Below are 24,552 nucleotides of genomic sequence, written 5' to 3' on the forward strand. Positions count from 1 at the left end.
TTTTAAAAAAATTGTTTTTATTCATTGAATTATTTTTTTAAATATATTTTGATCCATTTTTTTAAATTTGTTTCCATTCATTAAATTATTGTTAAAAATTTGTTTTATCCATTGAATTCTTTTTCATAAATTCTTTTTTATCCATTAAATAATTTTTTTTAAATTTGCTATATCTGTTAGAGTTATTTAAAAAAAATTGTTTTATCAATTGAATTATTTTTAAAAAATTGTTTTTGTTAATGAACTATTTTTTAAAATAATAAAAATTCCTTTGAATTAATTTTATAAATTTGTTTTTATTCAATTGAGTTATTTTTAAAAATTTGTTTTTATCCATTGAATTATGATGAACTACAGGAGCCCTAACTCTTTGGTAGCACTTTGAGTAGCTGCTTTATCATTCATTGTATAATATTGGGATGGTTATAGTTGCCATGAAATCCAAAGCAAAAAAACATATTTGAATCAGATAACAACCCAAACAAAATCAATTCACCTCTTCTCTTGAAGCTAGCATTCACAAATAAATGTGGGTTTAAAAGTAATTTAGATGATGTAGAATCTTTTCTCCTCGTAAACTCCCCAGATATCCTAACATTAAGTGAAACCAACCTACACTCCTCAGTCCCTTTTAACTACTTTAACATGACAGTAAGTCTACATTTGTACACCTTAACTAATGAGCACAGTTTAGAATCAGATGACCAAGCCTTCGTGTGCTAGCCTTACAACATTGTGTCAGTTATATTTTCTCTACTGTTCCTCTTCAAATTGGGACTGTACCCTAATCAACCATGTATCTGACACTATAGATACAGCACTTTCCTTAAATACTAATGCTCAGGTACATGGATTTGAAAAGTTTAATGTCTACCACAGTAGTTGGTTTGGTTATTAGAGTTCACATAGCTGGTAGCAGCCAACATAACTTCTCTATATTTCATTCCCTAACATTCCTCCAAGAATGTGTAGATCAACAAGTCTCACTTCTAGATCTATTCTTAACTACAGTACCCGAGGATTATAGCAATAGTTTACTCAGGAATGCCGATCACCTTGTGATACTGGTTGATATCACTTTAAGTTCCCAACCCCAAGCTGAGGAGCCATTGCTAAAAATGACAAGATACTCTAAAAGGCTGACTGAGAAACCATCAGAGAACACATCAGAGATGCCCCATGCATTGTTTCTTCCTGCTGAACAGTGTACCAATGAGACAATTGAATGGAACAAAGCAGAGATTGAAACACATGGTTCTACACAAAAGTACTTCTGCATGCTCATAGTTTTGTGTAGGAAGCCCCACTCTCTCCAATGGTTCACTTCAACTTGTGCAGCAGCCATTGTACAAAGGCAGTATGCTTTCCGCTGATTCGTCTGCAACAAGTACAAATAGACAAAAGTTTATAGAAGCTAAAAATTACGTATAATAACTAACTAGACAGAACCCACGTACAAATAGACATTAACACATTGACAAATGCAATACGGACAAGTAACACAACAGAGCAATACATGTTCATAACCGACTGCGTAGAGACCTCTATAATTTTTTCTTTTACATTTTCACCCCAAACAAGGCACAATGCCACTTTGATGTAGAGGGCTACTATCAGGAACCTAAGTTGCAGGGGTACTATGTAGGGAGTTTAGCAGCAAGATGTCTGTTCACATTACACTTGAACTTCTGCATGTCAGTACAGTTTGGGAAGCAGGAAACCGGAAGAGAATTCCAAAGTCTAGCAGTTCTGGGGAAGAAGCTATTAGAGTAGAAGGCTTTCCTACATCTAGGGATCACTACTGTGTAAGGGTGGGACTTCGCTGCTTGTCGGGTTTGTCGGGGGTATTTTCGTCGAGGGGATAAAAGGGCTTGTAGTTCATCAGAGCATGCACCATTAAAATACTTGTAAAACAGGCAGAGGGATGCAACATTTCGTCGATGGGACAGAGGCTGAAACTTAGATGACAGTTTGGGACCTGTCAGGTTGGTGACCCTCTTTTGGACTGTCTAGGAGCGAGAGACTAGTAGCAGATGCACCAGCCCAAATGTGACAGCAGTACTCCATACATGGGCGAATGGTGGCTTTGTAGAGGTACAGGATACTTTCATGTGTAAGTAACTTGCTAACACGGTAGAGAGAGCTCACCTTCTTTGCAGCAGCCTTGGCAATGCTCTCAATGTATCTATTCCAACTCAGATTTCCTGTGAACATGAAGCCAAGGAGCTTGAACGAAGTACTTTCAGGTAATGTATCTTTAGCCATAGCTATTAGTGGTTGGTAAGGTTTCATGTAATTATTAAAGGAAACGAGCTTTGTCTTGGCAGCGTTGAAGGTTACCGTCCTTTTTTGACCCCATTCCACTGCAGACTGGAGGCTTTCCTCTAGGATTTCTGTGATTACCTTAGATATGTGCTCATTAGTTTTACCCACATGCCTGTTGTGATGTCATCAGCGAATATACTCAAGTCAGAGGCAATTTTAGCAGGTAAGTCATTTATGAATATCAAAAACAACAAAGGTTCAAGGATCGATCCCTGAGGTATACTTGCATTGATATAAAATTTTTTGGACATACACATATCGAAGACAACCTGAATCCTTCTCTCCTTTAAAAAGGATTTAATTATGCTAAGCATTCGTCCAGTAATACCAATAGGATTTTATTTTCATGAGAAGACTATCATGCCATACTCTGTCAAAAGCCTTAGATATATCTAAGGCTACTACCCTCCCCTGCTTTATCCAGTGCTTGGTATAAACGTTCAGAGATTACAGTTAGAATATCTGCAGTAGAACGGGCTTGCCTAAATCCATATTGGTGGTCAGACAGAAGTTTAGTAGCTGTAAGGTGGTGGACTACAGCTTGATTAATTAAGGACTCAAATATTTTGGCAAAAAGTGGGAGGAGGCTAATTGGGTGATAATTTAATGGGTCAGTTCTTTCGCCAGAGTTTTTGTAAAGTGGTACTACAGAAGCAATTTTCCAGCAGTCAGGAAAGCAAGATTTGTTAAGTCATTTGATAAAGAGTTTAGAGAGAACTGGAGCAACCTCGACAGAGAATTTTTTTTAATAGCACAGCCGGGATGAGATCAGGTCCACATGCTTTTGAGGTGTCTAGGTTTTTTTATGATGATATGTACTAGAGAAGGGGTGATTTTCAGATCATCTAGTGTAGTTCTGGGTACTTGTGCATTTAACGAACCAGACATAACTCAGCATTTGCTCGGCATTGTCTGGCGCATGACGTCAACAGCCGGATAAAACCAGTGTTGCCGATAAAATAAAAACGCAACAAAATAACTGTAAAATGAAATTATAAATGTAGAAACATCCAAAAATAAATAAAAAGCAAAAACCTACCGTTCATTTATGTTTTTTATTATTATAATTATTACTGTTTGAAATTGTTTTCTTTTTGCAAAATAAATACTTAGAAAACATTTTTGTAAACAAATGATAGTTAGTAATTATTTTTTTTTAATGAAACGGTTTTTTTTTTCAACTATTTATGTAAAATAACCAACAAAAATGATATTTGTAGGATAACTTTTTTTTGTTTAAACAAATAATAGCTAGTAATTGTTTTTATTAGGAAACTTTTTCTTTTTTTTTTTTTCAACTATTTACGTAAAAAAAAAGAAAAACTCGTAAAGGAACAAAACTTTTTTTTTTTGCCAGGAACATATTTTTTCAGGAGGATGTATTTTCCTAAGACTTTTGAAGGGGATCAGATGATAAAGTGGATGGAGATGAGATAGCGAATGTGATAGGAAGCTCCTTATCAACCGGGTTGCCGGGTAGCTTTCGGCAATGTGGGTTAATACGGAGTCAAACGGCTGCCTACCAAACTTTTGTCTCCACATTAACTCTAAAATATGTGTCCAAAAGCTCCCGGTTGGTTCCGCATTCTTGTTTATTGCGTTATCGGCAGCTCTTGTTACTCTCGCTGCTCCTTATTTGTCCCTCAGTCCTCATTTCCAATGAGTGATGTTTCTGACAAAAGGTGAAAAAAAAGCTGCTCTCCAGGACGGCAATACTTCGTGAACAGTAGCCTGAGATGTTGGAAATTTTCTGTTCCTATGTCTATCCTTGTGGCCATGTCACTAGTAAGGGTGCTGGAGGTAAACGTTTTATCTGGGCTGATATTATCCGGCTGATAGTCAGGGACCCGAACCATCAGCAGGTGCAAAATACTGGGGTTGCTGTATTGCCATCTGGTGAATGGACTCTGGACCATGCAATAGTTTCTAGTGGGGCTTCTCAATGCCATACTAGTGGGTCATTGTTACGGCTTTACCTTATCATGGCTACAAAAAACAAAAAATTCCTCTCTGTTTCTCTCTTACTTTCCCTCTCTGTCCTGCTCTAACCAAGTCTGTCGACCTGTTCCACAAACCCCAATCCTCAACATGAAATATCTCCAGAAAAATAACACGTGCAAACCTAGAACCCCATCCTCCAACATAGACCCCTACTACCATGTCTCCTTCTCCAACATCAGGGGTCTACGTTCCAACCTTCCAGAGGTTGAAACCCAATTACAGGAGACGAAACCAGACATATTCTTCCTAAGCGAAACTGGCATAAGGCCACTTCTCTTGATGAATTCATAATTAAAGGATACTCTAACTTAACATCTAAATCTGACCCCCAAGATCGCTATGGACATGGAATATGTGCCTACATTAAATATGGCTTTCCATGTGGTAGGGATATCTCCAGAGAAGACTGTAATTTGCCTTATATGTGCTTCTAGGTTGCACTTGCTTACACCACTGCATTTATATTTGCTCTCTATCGCCCCCACAATAGCAGAGTTACTATCTTTAAGAGCATATCTGAAAAAATTGACCACATCCTGTCTGCTCACCCTTCAGCTAACATCCACATTTGTGGTGATTTCAATGTCCACAATGTGGAATGGCTGACCCACTCGAACAAGACAGATGATGAGAGGAGGTTCTGTCATGATTCTACCCCACATTGTTCACGAACCCACCCAAGTGCCCAATACTTCCGGTTAGACCTTCTAGACCTTTTTCTCACAACTTCCCCTGAGCTATGTTCAATTTCCATTCTGTCTCCTCTGGGATCTTCTGACCACTCAGTTGTGTCAGTTAAGATAAAAAGTAAATGTAATAAATCTTCAGATGTACCTCTCCACTGCACTGTATATCGATACTCTACGGCTGACTGGGATAGCTTCCGTACACTTATATCTGATCTACCCTTGCATTCCATGTTTGAAAAGGATGTATCCTCTATAGTATCAGACCTGACCGAATGGCTAATTGTAGGCATAGACCAATTCATACCATCCCAAAAATTCAAAAAAAAAAACCGTAACAGCCAGCCATGGTTCTCCCCAGAATGTGCTGTTGACATCGCGCACAGAAATCACTTTTTCCATAGCTACTAACGTAATAAATGCACTGAGACTAAAGCTGCCTTCAGGACTGCCAGCAACCACTGCAAAAGAGTAATAAAAAATGCAAGAGAGCTATATGCTCAGTCTGTTAAATCTAAAGTAGCTGAGCAGCAGCTTGATTCCCACCAGTTTTGGCAAATAGCAAACAGGATCTTGAACAGAAGCATGCGTTCTATCCCAACCATCATCAATGGACCAGAGGTCATCTCGTCAGCATCAGATAAGGCCAAACTATTTGCCAAGAACTTTGCAGCTAATTCTACCATATGCGACGAAGGCCATCAAGTCCCCGTATTTCCTCCTATAAGGGACAACATGCGCTGCAACATACAAATATCTGTGCGTGAGGTCATCAAGCTAATCAAGAACCTTGATTCCAGTAAAGCAACTGGCCCTGACGGCATTCCAATCATTGTGCTGAAAAAGCTTCAACCAGAACTTATCAGACCAATAAGTCTCCTGTGTGTTATGAGTAAGCTGCTGGAACCTATATTAAATAGAGAAGTAGTCAACCACCTCAGCAGAAATAACCTTCTTAGTGACATGCAATATGGTTTCTGTTCTGCTAGATCTACAGCAGATGTGCTAACTTATGTCTAATAGGATTAGCGAATCTCCTGACAAAGGCTTCCTCTCTGGGGCAATTGCTCTTGACATATCAAAGGCCTTCAATAAGGTTTGGCATAAGGGCCTACTTCACAAGATTTCCAGCTATGGTATAACTGGAAATGTTTTCTCTATCATTAAATCATTTCTCTCTGATAGGCTCATAAGAGTAGTGGTTGATGGGCAGAAATCAGAGGCCCTCAGTATTAATGCTGGAGTCCATCCTAGGCCCAACTCTCTTCCTGATATACATCAATGATCTCCCAAAACACATACTTAAATCATTCGTTGACATCTATGCTGATTACACAACCATCTATGGCAACACATCAAAGGCAGTAAATGACAAAGTGCTCTCTGCTTCTCTCTCCTCTGATCTTGAGCGCGTGGTACAGTGGGGTAGGAGGTGGCTGGTTACTTTTAATGCATCTAAAACCAAGCTCCTATCTTTACATCATCGACGCTCTGATCCCCATCTGGCATCAATTGAAATAGGTGGTTCTCGTCTCGGGGAAGCTCCATGTTTTGATAAGCTTCTGGGCTTGATCTTTACTCTTGACCTGAAATGGAACACATACATCAAGTCAGTTGCCAAGGTCGCTGGAAAAATGGTAGGATCATTCTACGGCTCCAGAAGATATCTCACCCCTGACGCAATTCTCTATCTGTATAAAAGCCAAGTACGTCCAAGGATGGAGTACTGCTGCCACATCTGGGCAGGAGCTGCTAAAAACAACCTATCTTGCCTTGACAGAGTACAAAATAGGCTTCGTGGTCTAGTGGGTGATGCCCTTTTCTCTTCCTTGCAACCTCTCTCCCACAGGAGAGACGTTGCGAGCCTGTCTTTATATTATCGTTACTACCATGGCAGGTGCTCGTCTGAGCTCCAATCTCTGGTCCCGCCTTGCCAATCTTTCATGATAAACATCCGTCCAGCTGAAACAACTGTCAAAAATTTTCCCCACTCCTTATCTGTGCCTAAATCAAAACCTACATTCCATGAACAAAGCTTCTTTCTTAGAAGTGCACGCCTGTGGAACTCTGTTCCGGTTGCCTGTTTCCCACCTGACTACACTCTGGATGTCTTCAAGTCCAATGTAAACAAATTCCTGATGAACCGCCCCTTAGTAAGACACTTTATCGAATCTCCAATACTAACATACTGTACACGCAATAACCTTTATTCCCGAGTGGCTTCCTGGCCTTGATAAGTGGTGACTACTTTGTAAAAAAAAAAAAAAAAAAAAAGAAAAGCATGTTAGCTTTCTCAGTTGCTGTGCAAATAACCTCATGATTGTTACATAGCTGTTGCTACGTCTTTCTTACAATTACTTCTAGCTTCTAGATACTTTGTTTGTATAGGACTTATGCCGGATAAATCTACGGTATGCATGTTGCCTGTGAGCAATGGCAGCTGCGCAAATAGAAGTAAACCATTGAGGAGAGTGGGGTTTGCTATAGAACTTCCGTGTAGGAACATGTGTTTCAATTGTTGCTTTGAACCATTCAGTGGTCTCATTTGTGCACTGTTCTGCTGGAAGAGAAAAGGTATTTCCCCATGGGGCGTCTCTGATGTGATCTCTAATAGTATCCCAGTCAGTCTTATTGTAGTACCTTGTCATTTTGAGCAATGGTTCTTCAACTTGGGGAGATGGGTCAGGAATGTTACTGTCTGTGTCAAAGAATGGGATATAGCAAAATTATGGATAACGCTACCAGCTTCATCACTGTAGTTAGAGAAGCCAAGCCAATTTCTGTGGTGGGCGTAAAAGTCATCAAATACATGTATTTGGGTGCTAGTGTCAAGGGAGAGTGCTATATCTATGCTGTCAGAGACAGTCCTGGGTTGATGGAGAGTAATAAAGATAATACAGGTAGTTAATGTTATGTTGTAAAGTTAGTTTAAAGCACATAAAGGTTTGGTCACCTGATTCTAGTTTAGATTCCCTAGATATGGGAAAGGTGTTAAGAATATAGACTCCAAGTCCATGCATGTGTCTGTCAGAGTCCTTATGACAAAGTGGAAGATAATCAGACATGTTAAAGATGTTAGATGGGATGGAGGAGTACAAGTTACTTTCAATTAGTGCTAAGATATCCAGGAAGTTTGCTAGGAGAAATGATTCTACATCATCTAAGTAAGTTCTAAGTCCATGGATATTTGTAAATACAAGCCTCAAGGGTGAAAGCGAATTGTTTGAGTGTGTGTCTGGTTTGAACGTTTTTTTTTGGATTGAGCTGTCATTTCATTTTATTTCATAGTTTCAGATCTAGAGTGAGGTGCTAGGCAAAATGGATGTGTATAGCCACCATCATGCAACACGAGTAGACCATCAGCCGGCTCCTCATCTACAGGAATGTGGCCTCGGAAATGCCCACCAGAGATAAGTGCAGGGTCCTTTTTCATGCACGACATGGTACTACAAACATCCTGATATTATACAACTGATAATAGAGCAGCTGCTCTAAGGGTTATCAAAGAGTTAGGGCTCCTGTACTGCCAGTCAGAAACATCAACCAACAACTGTTAAAATGGTACCCTCAAACCTGTCTGACAGGAGTGGCCCAGTCCAATTGTGTTAGCATATATGGTAAACAAGCACCCCCAAGATGCCCAGGTATAGGGGAAGGGAATGACTGATAGGATGGGTATGCTTCACCAATGTAAGGTTTGTATCTAACATGAAGGATATGAGGTTGCATGTTTTCTCTCACATGGGTTTTGACCCACCATTGAAGAACTTCTTGTGTCTCTCTATTACTTTACGATATAGTGGTTGCAGAGAATGCACTCCAACTGTATCACGGATAAATATGTGTGTACCTTTCTTCAACCGCTTGGGGACATATATTTTTGTTTTTTTGTGTTCCCTTAATGGAGAATATGTCATCTCGGCTATTTTTTCCATTAGTCTATCGACAAATTATGTTACATCCCAAACTTTCCTTGGAAAAAAATATCGTGCTGGTACCCAAAATGTGGTTCCATACATAGCTTCAGCTGCTGAACAATCCATGTCTTTCTTTACATGCAGCCTCAATAGGATCAGTGGAAGGTGTACTAATCACTTTGAATTGTTAGTAAGCTGCATCTATAAAGAGGCCTTCAAGTTGTGATTTAAATGCTCGACCATGCTGTTTGCTTGGGGCCGTAGTATGGATGTTCCTGGTGCCCCAAAGTTTTGAGAGTTTGTGGAATAGTTCGGACTCAAGCTGTTAATCTCTGTCTGTCATAACATTCTCCAGGACACTGAATCTTGCCACCTAACCAGTGAGGAATGTTCTGATAGTTATGTATGCTGTCATGTCTGGCATGGCATTGGAAGAGCCTCAAACCATCGAGACAACCTGTCAATACATGTCAGCAGATAGCACTGATTTTCACATGTAGGAAATGATTTGTTGATGTTGGTATATGCTTAAATCTCTTGTCCGGGACTGGGAACGTGCCTAGAGGAGCACGAGTATGGTGGCCAAACTTGGCACTTCATACACAAGTTTGCCCACACTCTCACATCTGCTTTCATCCATGGCCAAATGTATCAGTCAGTTAGTAGCCTTATCGATACATTGGTTCCATTGTGCGATAGACCATGCACTGCGCTAAACATGCTGGGATGTATGGACGCAGTTTGTTTGTGCTTGTGTCACACACAATTTTTTTGTTGCTGGTGAGGTTGGTAATTGTTACCAAATACAATGAAGTTGCATTGTTCTGCAGGAATTATTGTAGATGTTCATCTTTCTGTTGTTCCTCAGACAAAGTGCTGAGGTCAATGGAAGGTCCTAACTGGAAGGAGTTAATTCCTCGCGATAAAGTGCCTGCTGGAATATTGTATGCTCCCTTAACGTATCAAATGTCAGATGTAAATTGGAGGATGTAGTCCATCTAGCAAGTCTGTTGGGGAGAGTATTTGTCTGAAGAAGAGTGCAAGCCACCTAATAATCTCCTCCCTGTAAGTTCACACTACGAGCTGCCGACAAGAAATCTCCTCCCTGTAAATCACCAATATTGGACATATTGTCGTTGCATAGTTAACTTAATTAATCTGAAACAAAAAATACTTCACAAGCATAAATTACGTATAATAAATAAATAGGTGGAACCCAAGTACAAATATAGAAATTTATTAACACACTGACAAATGCAATACAGACAAGTAACGCAACATAACAGAACAATAAAAATGTTCATAACTCATCTACTGGGTGAAGACCTCTATCATTGATAGGATGGATATCTTCCACCAATGTAAGGTTTGTATCTAACATGAAGGATAAGTGTGTTCTACCCTGTGAGGTTGCATGCTTTCTCTCACATGGGTACGAGAGAAGGTGCTTTCTTGAAACACTCATCTGCTTCCAAGCCAAGAGAAACTACTCACCAGTATATCTACAACTATTATCATTTCCTTAATTTTCCTATATTCAGAATAAAATTTTCTTTAAAATAGTATTTTAATATTTTTGTTGTGATTTGTATATTCCAAGAAATTGCAATTTAACAATGAAAGAAATTGCCTATTAACAATGAAACATGCTGTTATGGCAAGTCTGCGAGCAATAGATAACTTTTCGGACACACACGTTTTAGGTTTGTTCATATAAATACTGGACATGAAAGTTAACTAGTTGATAATATTTCGTATTTAGATAAAAGAAAAGAATTGTTTTTATCACAGAATCTGAACAAAACGTGTGACTTTCCAGTCAAAAGTTAGAACATATTGGAATTGAGGTTTTCTAGTATAAAAATAAATCAAGATAGAAACTTTGTTCAAACAGTATGTAACAGCTAATATATTTATTTCTTTTGTTAGAAAATTTGAAAAGAATTGGTAAAGAACTTCTTATATGCACATTGATAGAAATAGCGAGCGTCAATATTTTATTGTTTTTTTTAATGCCATCTGTCATGAGTGACAGCAATGAGACAAACATTTTTTTTATTTTCATTTTTAATAATTTAAAAAACATCAGTTTTTGATTATGAAAAGAAAAAAAATATTTTCGTAAATGTTCTATTTTAGCGTCAGAAAAAAAGTTTTTTAAAAATATTCAATTCAAACAGAAAATTGAATAGAAGAAAGTTTGGTGCTTATGCATTTATGTTACTGTACTATTTTCTAAAAATAGTATCTTAAAGTTAAATTCAAGTTTTACAATATCTTTTTTATTATTAAATTGATAGGTGAAAATACAAAATAATTACAAAGCACGCTCCCCTTCCCATCTTAAGAATTCTTTCAGCACGGTAACATAAGTGCATAAGTACCAAAAGTTTACTTGTATAAAAATAAATGAAAAACATATTTAAACATGATAGGAATGTTTAATACAAAAAGTAAGATGTCCAAAAGTGTTATCATTATATATATCATATTCTGTTACTGAACATTTTGTTAAAATTAGTTGATTTCCTGAATAAAACAGAGTTCCACAAACTTCTAAAATTCTTTATTTAGAAACTCATTCTTAGCATGGGGACAAGATGTTTGTAACTATTCTGTACTTTCACCTAACTATGTAATAAAAAAGAATATCGTAAAACTTGAATTTAATTTGAAAATAGGACAACAAAAATAGTGATGTAATTTTATTTTATTTTTGTTTAAGTTTAATTCAAACGGCTTCACTTGACACCACTTTTTTACTTTAGTAAAAAAACGCGTAAATGAGTTAAAACACAGAAACCACTTACGTAAAAGTTAAGTAAAAGAATAACTTATCTTGCCTATGATAATATTTATTGTGTTTGTTTTACAATGCACAGAGGTATGAAAAAGTGGTCACAAAACAAATATATGATAAATAAATATTACCAAAGGCCAAATAAGTTACTCTTCTACCTACCCTGATAAACTTTTGGTGTTGTAAATGTTTATTATGTTTGAATAACAAGTAATGTCAAGCGTTACATGAGAACAAAAAATGGCCGTAATTTCTCTAAAAATCTTTGAAGTTTCGACAATGACTTAAAAATAAAAAATTATACAAAATAGTGGTCAAAACTCACCTGATAATTGTCACGGCAACTTAAAACCGTTAAAATTAAAGTTAATTAGGTTAATTAGTTTAATGTACTTGAAACATAATTCTAATCTGTGCAAAATTTCCTTTAACATTTTGTTAATAATCACTTTAAATTTAAGTGAGACTAAACTACACTTCTCCATCCCCTCTAACTACTTTAACATGCCTGGCTATTTCTCACTCTGCCATAAGGACTCTGACAGACATATGCACGGACTTGGAGTCTATATTCGTAACACCCTCCCCTTGACTAGAGAAACAAATCTAGAATCGGACGATCAAGCCTTTATGTGCTTTTAGACTAAACATACAACATAACATTAGCTACTTTTATTTTTTCTACCGCTCTCCCTCAACCCAGGACTGCACCATAATTAACAAAGTCTCTAACAGCATAGACACAGCACTCTCCCTCCACACTAGCGCACAAGTACATGTATTTGGAGACTTTAATGTCCACCACAAAAACTGGCTTGGATTCTCTACTTACACAGATGCAGCACAACACATAGCTTCGTTATATCTCACTGCCTATCACAAATGGTTACATTTCCAACCCGTTTCCCTGACCAGGAAGAACAACACACATCACTTCTAGATCTGTTTCTGACCACAGTTCCCGATGATTGTATCAAATGCTGACAGCCCACTCGGGAATGCTGATCATGCAGTGATAATGGTCGAAATTGCCCTAAACTCTAGACCCAAGACTGAAGAGCCAGTGCTCAAAACAACGAGATATTATAAAAAGGCTGACTGGGAAGCCATCAGAGATCTTATCAGAGATGCCCCATGGGCAAATATTTTTTCTCTTCCTGCTAAACAGTGCGCAAAGGAGACCACTGAATGGTTCAAAACGGCAATTGAAGCACATATTCCCATGCGGAAATTTTATAGCAAGCCTCACTCTCCCCAATGGTTTACTTCTACTTGCGCAACTGCCATTGCTCAAAGGCAGCATGCATACCACAGATTTAACCGACATAAGTCCAGTTCAAACAGACAGATGTATATAGAAGCTAGAAGTAATGTTAAGAAAGAAATAGCGACAGCTAAGAGAGAATTTACTGAAACCACTAAAAAACGCATAGAAGCATAAAAATTAGGAATGCATGACTTCTGGAAAATCTCATCATCATCATCGGCGGTCACTCGTGTCCGAGTAAGACTGTCCTCCGTTGTGGCTTCTGTGGATCCTCAGGTGAGCATAGAGCCCAATCCTAGACCCAATTTGTCTTGTGCAATTTGGGCAGATAAAGGTAGTGGTGGTAGGGTGGGGTTGGGTGTGTCTGGTTAATAATCTGTCCTTTCTGTGCTTGCGTTTATCCTCAGCAGCTTGATTTAGGTCACTACTATAAAGCGCAGCACCTTTGTGGACAGCGCTCCTCCATGCCAACCTGCTCCCAGCCACGTCCTCCCATGTCTCAAGGTCCATGTGAAACCGCTTTAGATTTGCTTTGATGTTGTCCTTATACCTCATCTTTTGGCCACCCTGGGCACGCTTTCCCTCAACAAGCTGAGAGTAGAAAATCTGTTTTGGGAGGCGGAGATCCGGCATTCAGACAACATGACCAGTCCATCTGAGCTGGCGTTGAGCAACAATAGCGGTGATAGTGGGAATGTCAGCCTCACTCAGGACGCTGGTGTTGGTGCGTCGGTCCTTCCAACTAATTCTGAGGATTTTTCGGAGGCATCTTTGGTGGTACGTCTCCAGGGTTTTTACGTGCCTCCTGTATGTGGTCCAGGTCTCCGATCCATAGAGAAGAGTGGGCAGCAAGACAGCTTTGTATACCATGATTTTGGTTTTTGCCAGAAGGTCACGGTTCTCAAATACTCTCTTCCTTAGCCTTGAGAAAGCCCCACTGGCACAGCTGAGACGGTGTTGCATTTCATCATCTATGTTGGCTTTTGATGATAGGATGCTGCCTAGGTATGGGAAGTGGTCCACATTTTCCAGTCTAGCGTTGTCGATGGAGATGTTTGGGGGTGAGACTGGAGTACTGTTTGGTGGTGATTGATGGAGGATTTGGGTTTTTTTTATATTAATTGTTAGTCCTAGCTGTTTGTACGCCCTCGTGAAGGCAACCAGTGTACACTGTAGGTCCTCTTCTGAGAGGGCTACAAGGGCGTTATCGTCTGCATACTGTAGCTCCATAATGGATATGGTGTTCGTTCGACCTTTGGCCCTAAATCTGTTGATGTTAAAAAAAAATCTAAATAATGGGCAATCAACAATTCCCCCACTAACCAACAATCATGAGGTTGTTTGCTCAGCAACCGACAAGGCTAACATGCTTGCCAGTCATTTTGCCTCAAACTCCACACTGCCTGACCACAACCACCCCCTGCCCGACTTTCCTTTGCGGACAGATGCCACGCTAGACGATTTAAAAATCACCCCTGCTCAGGTGCATGCTATCATAAAAAACTTTGACACTGCAAAAGCATGTGGACTTGATCTCATCCCAGCTGTGCTATTAAAAAAGTGCTCAGCTGAAGTAGCTCCCGTTCTCTCCAAACTCTACAACAAATGCCTTAATGAATCTTGCTTTCCGGACTGTTGGAAAACTGCTTCTGTGGTACCTGTATTCAAGAACTGGTGAAAGAACTGACCCATCTAATTATCGCCCCATTAGCCTCCTCCCACTTTTCGTCAAAATATTTGAGACCTTAATTAACCATGCTCTAGTCCAGCACCTTACAGATGCTAAATTTCTGACTGACCAACAATATGGATTTAGACAAGCCCGTTCCACAGCAGACATCCTCACTGTAATCTCTGAATGTATATACCATTCACTGGACAAAGTGGGGAAAGGGTAGAGCAGTAGCTCTAGATATATCTAAGGCTTTTGACAGGGTGTGGCATGAGGGTCTCCTCAGGAAAATTAGATCATACGGTATCACTAGTAGAATACTTAACATAATTAAATTCTTCTTAGATAAGAGAAAAATCCAGGTTGTCCTTGACGGTCATACATCTAAACAATATGATATAAATGCGGGAGTGCCTCAGGAGTCTATCCTTGGACCTTTATTGTTCCTAATATTCATTAATGACCTCCCCGACAAAATTGCCTATGCTGACGACACCACACTCTATAACAGGCATGATAGGAAAACTGATGAACATATATCTAAAGAAATGGCAAAAAGACTAGAGGATGACCTCCAATCTGTAGTGGAATGGGGACAAAAATGGATGGTCACATTCAATGCTGCCAAGACTAAACTGGTTTCCTTCAATAATTACAAGAAACCTTCTCTACCACCAATAGCAATGGCCAATGACTCTTTATCTGAGAGTACATCTTTAAAACTGCTTGGCCTAACGTTCACAGGAAACATGAGTTGGAACAATTACATTGAAAGCGTTGCTAGGGGCGCTGCAAAGAAGGTGGGCTCTCTCTACCATGCTAGAAAACTACTAACACCCGAAAGTATCCTGTACCTCTATAAGGCCACCATTCGCCCATGTATGGAGTATTGTTGTCACATTTGGGCTGGTGCATCTGCTACTAGTCTCTCGCTCCTAGACAAGGTTCAAAAGAGAGTCGCAAATCTGATAGGCCCTGAACTGGCATCTTAGCTTCAGCCTCTGTCCCATCGATGTGATGTTGCATCCCTCTGCCTGTTCTACAAGTATTTTAATGGTGAATGCTCTGGCGAACTGCAGACACTTGTGCCCCCATGACGTAGACACCCTCGACAAACCCGACAGGCAACTAAATCCCACCCCCACACAGTAGAGATCCCTAGATGTAAAAGATCTTTCTACTCCAGTAGTTTCTTCCCCAAAACTGCTAAACTCTGGAATTCCATTCCAGGCCACTGCTTCCCCAACTGTACTGGCATGCAGAAGTTCAAGCGTAACGTGAACTGACATCTTGCTCCCCAAATCCCAACATAGTACCCAGTAGTTGTTGCCCCTGATAGTAGCCCCCTACACCAAAGTGGTAATGTGCCTTGTTTGGGGTGAAAATGTAATAAAAAAAAAAATAAATAAAAAAATTGTGTTGTAGTTGTCATCTTGGATTTCTTGGTCGCCATCTTAAATTTTTCAGTGTAATGATGACAATTGATAATGTCCATGAGAATAATATTTCACATGATAAAGCTTAACCTGACATTTATTTAGCTGTTTTTATGATGTTTCTACTTAAAGCTGTTAAAATGAAACATAACTATGCTAATTAGTTTACTGTACTTGAAAACATTATAATTCTAATCTGTACAAAATTTTCTTTAATTTGATATGCTGCAAGCCATGTTTTTTTTAATAATTTCTTTGAATTGTGTCATAGTGGCCATTTTGGATTCCTGGCAGCCATCTTTGATTTTTCAGGATATGATAATCACAAATAATAATGTCCATCATCAGAATAATACTTCATATGATGATAAAGCCTTACTTACCATTTTTCTTAGCTGTTTTTATGATGTTTCTACTTAAAGTCGTTAAAATGAAACTGAAATATGCTAATTAGTCCATAAGTTACCAAATGAGATGGTCGTAAATAATTCCAACTGAGTTTTCATGGTGTTATAATTATATGTTCAAAATTTATTCATAATATCTTTAAAATATCTGAATTTACAGCTTTTTAAAGATGGGTTAATCTATAAACTGTTCAAATTTCCTACCATTTTCAGTCACAAGCTGCTTATATGCATTTGAATAGGACTGACTTAAGGCAAACTGTCCAGTGAACCATGCATTTTTGATACTTTGAATGGTCATAACGCCACTTCTAATGGACCAATTTTAAAAAACTAAAGCTAATATTTCTTTGTTTTTTATAGAAAACAATAGTACTTGATTTCAGTTTATTCAATGTAAAGAAAAAAATGGTATGTATTGCTAATAAAAGTGTGGTGAATAATGGACAACCAACACTTCCTCCACTATCCAACAAACAGGAGATCGCTTGCATGGCAACAGAGAAAGCTGACCTACTTGCCTGGTGGTTCCCCTTTAACTCTACTTTAGACTTTTCAAACCACTCTCTCCCAAATTTCCCTTTGCAGACAAGCCACACTTGATCTAAAAATCACCCTTTCTCATTTCTTGGATATTATAAGAAACATAAACATCTCCAAGGCATGTGGGCCTGATCTTATCAATAATTAAGAAATGTTCCATAAAGGTAGCCCTTGTCTTCTACAAACTCTTCAATAAATGTCTAGCCGAGTCTTGCTTCACTGATAGCTAGAAAATTACCAGCATTTAAGAATTCTAGTGATAAAACTGACATGCTCAATTATTGCCCCAACCTCCTTGTTGCCAAAATCTTTGAGTTTTTAATCAATCAAGTACTAGTCCATCATGTTGTAAATGCTATGGTTATTTCTGACCAACAGTATGGATTTATGCAAGTTCATTCTACTGCACATATTTTAACAGTCATCTCTGAATGCATATACCATTCACTGGATAAATCAGGAAAAGCTAGAGCTATAACCCTTGACAAGATTTGGCATGAAGGGCTTCTCATGGAAATAAAATCATATGGTATTTCTGGACAAATACTCAACATACGTCTAAACATGCCCTAGGAAGTGATCCTTGGATTTTTATTATTCCTAATATTCATAAATGACCTCCCTGATAGGTATGAGGTTAGAGCTATGATTCATATTTGGATCATTCAAACTACTGTTCTTATTTTGAGCTTGCCTACTTGTTATTATGCTATCCAATGATCCTGACATAACAATTTCACTGAATACAACAAAATTTGCCAGCGATTATGTGATATTTAATTCCAGAACTCACAAAAAAATGCACATGATATAAAAAAAAAAAACTTTGTCAGAGAATTCTTTTCTGCACAAATGGGGAAAAAAAAATCTTTTCCACAATTTTTTCGTGAATACACAAAAATAAAAAATAGAGATACTTTTTCCATAATTTTTTTGTGAACACATGATAAAAACAAAAAAGACAATTTTTTGCGAACAAACTCGAATAAAAAAGAAAATATTGTGCACAAACAACAATAAAAATAAAAATTATTTATATCATAGATCCAAATTTACTGGATAAAATAGTGCGAAACCAGCAAGCAGAAAGGTTCAAAACAGTTTAATTGAAACTTTGACAGCACAATTTCACAAACAATTAATGAAAACACCAATTTCTCTTGACATCATAGCAAGCACAATAACACGTTTTTTGTTCAATCTAAATTTAAAACAAATATTTATTGCTTGGTATGGACGATGAAAGGATAAGTTTCAACACGAGTTCATATTCATCGACGATACATGGAGATTGTGTTTACTACTTTGCAAGCTGAGCACAGCAGAACATGAAAGGTATACAAACTTCATCTTTCCCCAAAATACAGGAGATTTCACATTTTATGAAACGATAGCACAGTTATCAGACAACTTTGGTGAGTCAGCATCTTCATTTAACATTCAATACAATTGTTTGAAACCAAAGAAAAATGTTAACAGATGATTTTGTCAAATATGCTGGAATTTTTACTCTAAAGTGTGAAAATTTTCACCTGAAATCACTGACAGAGGATGAATTCAAATGCTTTATCTTCATCACAGGGTTACAATCTCCAGAAGATGCGGACATATACATACACATCTACTGTCTATGGTTGATAGAGACAAAGAAATGACAGCGCAAATTCTGACCACAGAATGTCAACAACTAATAAATCTGAAACAAGACATGAAAATGGTGCAACAACAAAACCGATTGGTTTCAAACAATATCAAATCGGTAGAGAAATCCTTGACTGGAAATAGAAAGAAGCCTTTTCTGTTGGTCATGTGAAGAGATGCACTATGCTCGTTTTTGCCCATTTAAAAGCCACATGTCAACATTGTTCACATCATGGGCACAAGGACGGATTTTGTGGTAAAAATAATCACAATATTTCTAAGATGAATACTGCACAAGCAAGAAGCAAAAACCACAGAAAAACACCAGGATGTTTCCAGAAAGCCACATTAAATTCAATTTTTGCCATTTTCAACATAAATTTTGAAGCTTGGATAAAATATATATTTGTTGAGATAAACAACTTATTGAACTTTCAGTTCGATACTGCTTCAGATATCACTTGAATGTCATATCCAACATGGGAGTTGTTGGGAAAACCAACTCTTAAGACATCTCACATTGCTTGTGAGGCAATGGGAAACAAGATACAACTAGTAAGTTAATATGCAACGTCTCTTTTAAAGGAAAAAAAAATTCAGGTGTGTGCTGTTTCTGATGCATCAACCATGAATCTTTTTAGTTTGGATTTTATTGAAGAACTCAATCTTTTCAATGTTCTCCTAAGCTTAATTTTCAATTCTTTCAATATTAATGCTGAAGCAGATATTAAAACACATTTTAAGAACATACTTAAAGTTCAACAATATTTTTCAAAAGGATCTTTAAAGTTAAAGCATCTTTAAAACTGAAGGCAGATGCAAAGCTAGTCTTCAGACCAAAGCGTCCAGTACCATATGAAGCTTTAGCTGCAGTAGAAAAAGAATTGGATCGTCTACAAGAAGGAGTAATCCAACCTACAATTTTCTCATCCTAGGCAGCACTTATTGTCATTGTGAAGAAAGCTGATGGCAAAGTATGCCTATGTGTGGACTTCAGCACAGGATTAAATGACAGACTGGAGACACATCAGTATCCACTACCTGTACCGGAAGGACTGTTCTCAAAACTCAATGGTGGAAATGGTTTTGCAAAACTGGACATCACAGATGCATATCTACAAGTGGAAGTTGATAAAGATTCCAAAAATCTTCTCACTATTAACACTGTCAAGAGATTATTCCAATTCCATTTGGGGTCAAGTCAGCTCCAGCAATATTCCAACAAACTGTGGATACAGTACTCACAAGATTGCCGGAAGTTTCTGCCTACGTTGATATCATTACAGGCACATCCCAAGAGGAATTTCTGCAAGAGCAAATTCCAAACATCTGTGAAATACCTTAGATTCATATTTGACAAAAATGGTTTAAAACCAGATCTGGACAATATTCAGGTCATAAAGCACATGGCAGCTCCAAAGGATGTTGCAAAACTATAATCCTTTCTGGGCCTTGTAAGTAATTATGGTTCCTGCAAAAGTTACGAGGGCTTGTGAATAATATTTTACAAAAAGATACCAAATGGAACTGGTCAAACACATACAAAGAATCATCTGAGAAAATTAAAACACTTCTTAATTCTGATCTTTTACTGACACACTACGATCCATCGTTAGACATTACTGCTATGATGGATGCTTCAGACTATTGAGTCGGAGCAGTAATATCACATATTTATCCTGACGGAAGGGAAAAAGTCATTACACATGCATCAAAATTGTTGACACCTACTGAATGAAAGTGTAGACAAATTGACAATTATCTATGTGGGAAAAAAATTTTACAAAATGTTTTATGGCCGTCAGTTTATTCTGATCACAGGCCCTTAATAAGTATTTTTGGTTCCAGGAAAGGAATTCCAGTTTATACAGCAAATCACTTACAAAGATGAGCAACTATGTTTTTAGATTATGACTTTTCTATAAAATCACAACCAGGCAGATATGTTATCCAGACTCATATCTTCTCATCAAAAACTAATGGAAGACACAGTCATCGCTGCTATATCTGTAGAACCTGAAGTTGTCTCTGCATTTGTTTCCAGTGAGATCACTACCTGTCACTTCAAAGATGATCCAGGAGGCTATAGCCACAGATCCATTGTTACATAAAGGTTGACATTTTCATCTCACACACTGGCCAAAAACATGCACTGTCCAGCAACTTCAACCATTTTTTTTTAGAGAAGATCTTTATCTGAGATCAATGGAACACTTTTCTTTGGAAAACATGTTTCCCCATCCAAACTCCAAAACAGAGTTCTCAAGCAATTCCACTAATGGACATCAGTTAATTAATCTGATGAAAACCTTGGTATGTGGCTATGTGTATTGGCTAAACATAGACTAGCAGTTGAAAGAACTTGTAAAAAGTTATGCCAAATGTCAACTGGTTGCAAAGTCTCCTCAGAAAACAGCAGTGCATGCATGGCCTACCCCAAAAATGCCTGGGTCACAACTACACATGGGCCAACTAATGAACAACATTACTTAATATTAGCTGATGCTTAAGTAAGTGGCCAGAAGTCTTCTAGATAAAGCATACTACCTTAAATGAAACTGTAAAGAAACTACAAAAATTTTCAGCAGGTTGGGTATTCCTGAAGTCTTAATTTCTGATAATGGTACTGCATTCACCTCAGCAGAATTTCTCGACTTCTGTAAACAAAACAGTATTCAGCATTTCAGATCTCCACCTTTTCATCCATTATCAAATGGCTAAGCTGAACATTTTGTTGACACGTTGAAGTTAAAAAGGGAAAAAACTACTTGAGAGATCATAGAAATGTACAAAGCTACTCCAAATCTAACTTGCTCAAATGGAAATTCTCCTGCTGAAGCACTGATGGACAGAAAAATATGTTTCCCAAGAGAAACAGGACGATAAAAAACCAGTTCAATTGCCATCATGGAGCAAGGTCATGTAAATTCCTACCAGGATAATCTATATTGGCAAAAGACTGCTGCAATGCTAAGGAAAAATGGACACAAGGTCACATAGTACATCGTTCTGGTAATGTAATCTGTACAATCATCTACTTGGGTCAGACATGCAAATCAACTTTGTCACTCATACCTTCAAAGAGACAATCAAATGACACAATTGTTCCATTAAATATTTTACTGGACACGCTTTAATTACCTTAAAGTGTTCAATCAGCAAACAAAGCAAGTCTGAGAAGAAGTGTTTAACCCGAAGGATACAACGAAGTTGCATACCAACTTCAATTAAAAAAATAGACCCACATCAAACATTCTACAAGCATCATATTTCAAAGGGGAGGTTTTATAGCGATAAAAAGAAGAATAACTTGTAAAACTTGGGAATCTGCATAGAGCTTACATTGGTTTAAATGTTGTGAAAATAAAAATCAAGATCAGAATAGTAGTCTGACAAATCAAAAAATACTTAATAAATCTCATCTCAAAATATTTGGAAACAAAGGTTATGAGTCGAGATGATGAATGACACCATGTTTGTTAAGTTGAAACAAAACAAAAGTTTTAAAATCAATTGTCTATGGAATGTAACACAGACATTCCTAATGATGCTCTAATAACTTTGATAATCAGCAAAAGTGAAATGTCCACCCATATATCCTTACTAAGTAGCAAAGTTAGATGCAAGTTCCGTTTATAGTAGAGAATCCAACTCCTAATGCTACATGAATATCGTTTATCAACATTAGATTTTTATTGAATAAATGATTTTAGAAACTTGTGTGGTACAGGCCTCTCATTATTAATGCAAACACAAAAAAAAATTAAGTAAAAATTTTTAAAAAATAGAGAAAATCATATTGTCAGATGAAGTGTAAAAATAAACCTAAACCAAAACTCACCTCATTTCCACATCAAATTCTGATAATTTTTTGTCAGCTTGAACACTAACATCTCGTAACTGTTTGTCAGTAAATACTTGCTGTATGAAAACCACGTTGCTTCGATGTACTTCATATTCCATAGCATCATTTGCTAAAGGCTATAGTGGGAGCAAAATTTAAATAGAGAAATAAGTGATTTTCATAAAAATATACTTGTCAAAAATTCAAAAAGAAAATTTTAAACTTAAGATAAAAAAAAAAGAATCCAATTGTTTTTAAAAAACTTTTTGGGTCAACATCAAGACCCATTGTACAAAAGGAGGAGAGGCTTCTTCATGAAAAGATTACTTTCTAAATTTACTATTGTTTAGTATTTTTTTAAAAATGAGAAAAATATTTAGGAATTATAATTTTCTCATGAAAATCTCCAGAAATTAATGGTTTCCAAATAATCTGCAGTAAATGCACATAAATATGCTGCAATTCCTTAAAAATGCCATGTATCCATTAAAAGAAAAGTCAGAGAATTCAAAGTTGAATTGTAATGCATTTTATGTACAAGAACTGAAATCGAAAGCTAGGATGGTTTAAAAATGAATATGTGGCAATATTTCTTTGGTATTATTGTAGATTAATACCTTCCGTCACGCCCCATCTGACCACCTCTCTAAAATATGTGATTTTATCTTTGTAGGCAATTATGTGTGAACACCTTGAAAAACTTTAATGAAAGATAAACAAATATTATTTTAGAATTTTAGAAATTCCAGAGTTTTAGGGCAGTTAACCATTTTTTTTTCTTATAGGAGGTAAATCCTGTGCAGTTTTTTTTTTCTAAAGACGATTATGTGTGGTTTTAAGAGGGTCTTTGAGCAATTATGAGAGAGCGAGTAGGTTGCCACTCTGACTTTGGGTTAATTATAGAGCTAAGGGAAATTGTGTGTGATTACCCTGAAGACTTGATAGAAACAAAAAAAAAACAATTTTAGAATTGAGAGTGGTGGTTGGTTTCACATAAATTTAATGTAAAATAATTCACCATTTTGAGACCATTTTAGCGTTTTAGGACAATTGATCAATTTATTTTTTATGGGAGATAAATTGTACACTTTTCTTTAAGGAAGGATCTTTTTTTCTTCTTTTATTTTTTTTTTTTTTTAGACACTTATATGTTACTTACCAAGCATTATTGTTAGGGCTAAAGAAGGTTTTACGAGAAGGAGTCTTGCCACTTATACCGAGGGTTATAGGTAAGATTAAGGAAGACTTTTTTTTTTTAAGAGGGTGTTTGACACTCATATTTATGGTTAGTGGTTCATAATTATTGGTTTTGTAAAATGTTAGATTTTGAACATCAAATTATTTTTAAATATGTAAACTTATGTAAATGAGGAGTGTGAAACTTTACAAGAATTATGACAAACAGACAAAAACAAATTTCATTTAAAACAAGTGACGTCGCTAACAGAAAATGTAACATTTGGAAAAGTATTAAGTATTTTTTGCCCATCTATTTAAATATAAAAAACACTTTTTGCGAAAGCTGACAAATCGTTCACAAAATTTGGATGAATTTGGTTTTAATTTTTAGTTACATTTCTTCTTGTTAATGAAACAACGTTGCCATCAGTGAGACCCCCCCCCTTCCTTCACTGCTTCCCCTTCCTTCACTGCTTCCCCCCCCTTCTCCCTCTGTAAAACACGACATATGAGATGGGGATAGAAGCCGCCATCATGAGAAGAGCACTCATTGGCTAACCTCAATGAAAAAAAGGAAGAAAATATCTAAGTGGGAGAAAAAAAATAAATAAATAAAACTTCCCTTTTCAATTGAAACAGCAAATGGATGAGATGCAAAACTGTCACTTCGTCATCCCCATGCCAGGGCATAGATTTGCTATCCTCCAACCTTGCTCCCCATTGGGGAGGTTGAGACTTCCCTGGGACCTAAGAAAGGTAAATATGCTAAAATTGTTAAATTAATCCCGGACGACAGCGGATATCAAAAAGACTTGAATTGAAAGATATAGATAT

At 37.2% G+C, this 24,552-nt stretch overlaps 1 protein-coding gene across 1 annotated transcript in view; it reads right to left on the reverse strand.

The window, feature by feature from the left end:
- Positions 1-22,697, reverse strand: part of LOC145273720 (thimet oligopeptidase-like) — a 31,933-nt gene extending 9,236 nt beyond the window's left edge. Inside the window, exon 1 of the mRNA XM_080127096.1 lies at positions 22,537-22,697. Within this exon, the coding sequence (XP_079983222.1) occupies positions 22,537-22,658 (122 nt within the window). The 5' untranslated portion in view covers positions 22,659-22,697. The remainder of the gene's footprint in view (positions 1-22,536) is intronic.
- Positions 22,698-24,552: the final 1,855 nt, after the last annotated feature.

Source organism: Euprymna scolopes, unplaced genomic scaffold (assembly GCF_053919585.1).
Source record: "Euprymna scolopes isolate OS-2025 unplaced genomic scaffold, ASM5391958v1 sca140, whole genome shotgun sequence".
Lineage (NCBI taxonomy): Eukaryota > Metazoa > Mollusca > Cephalopoda > Sepiida > Sepiolidae > Euprymna > Euprymna scolopes.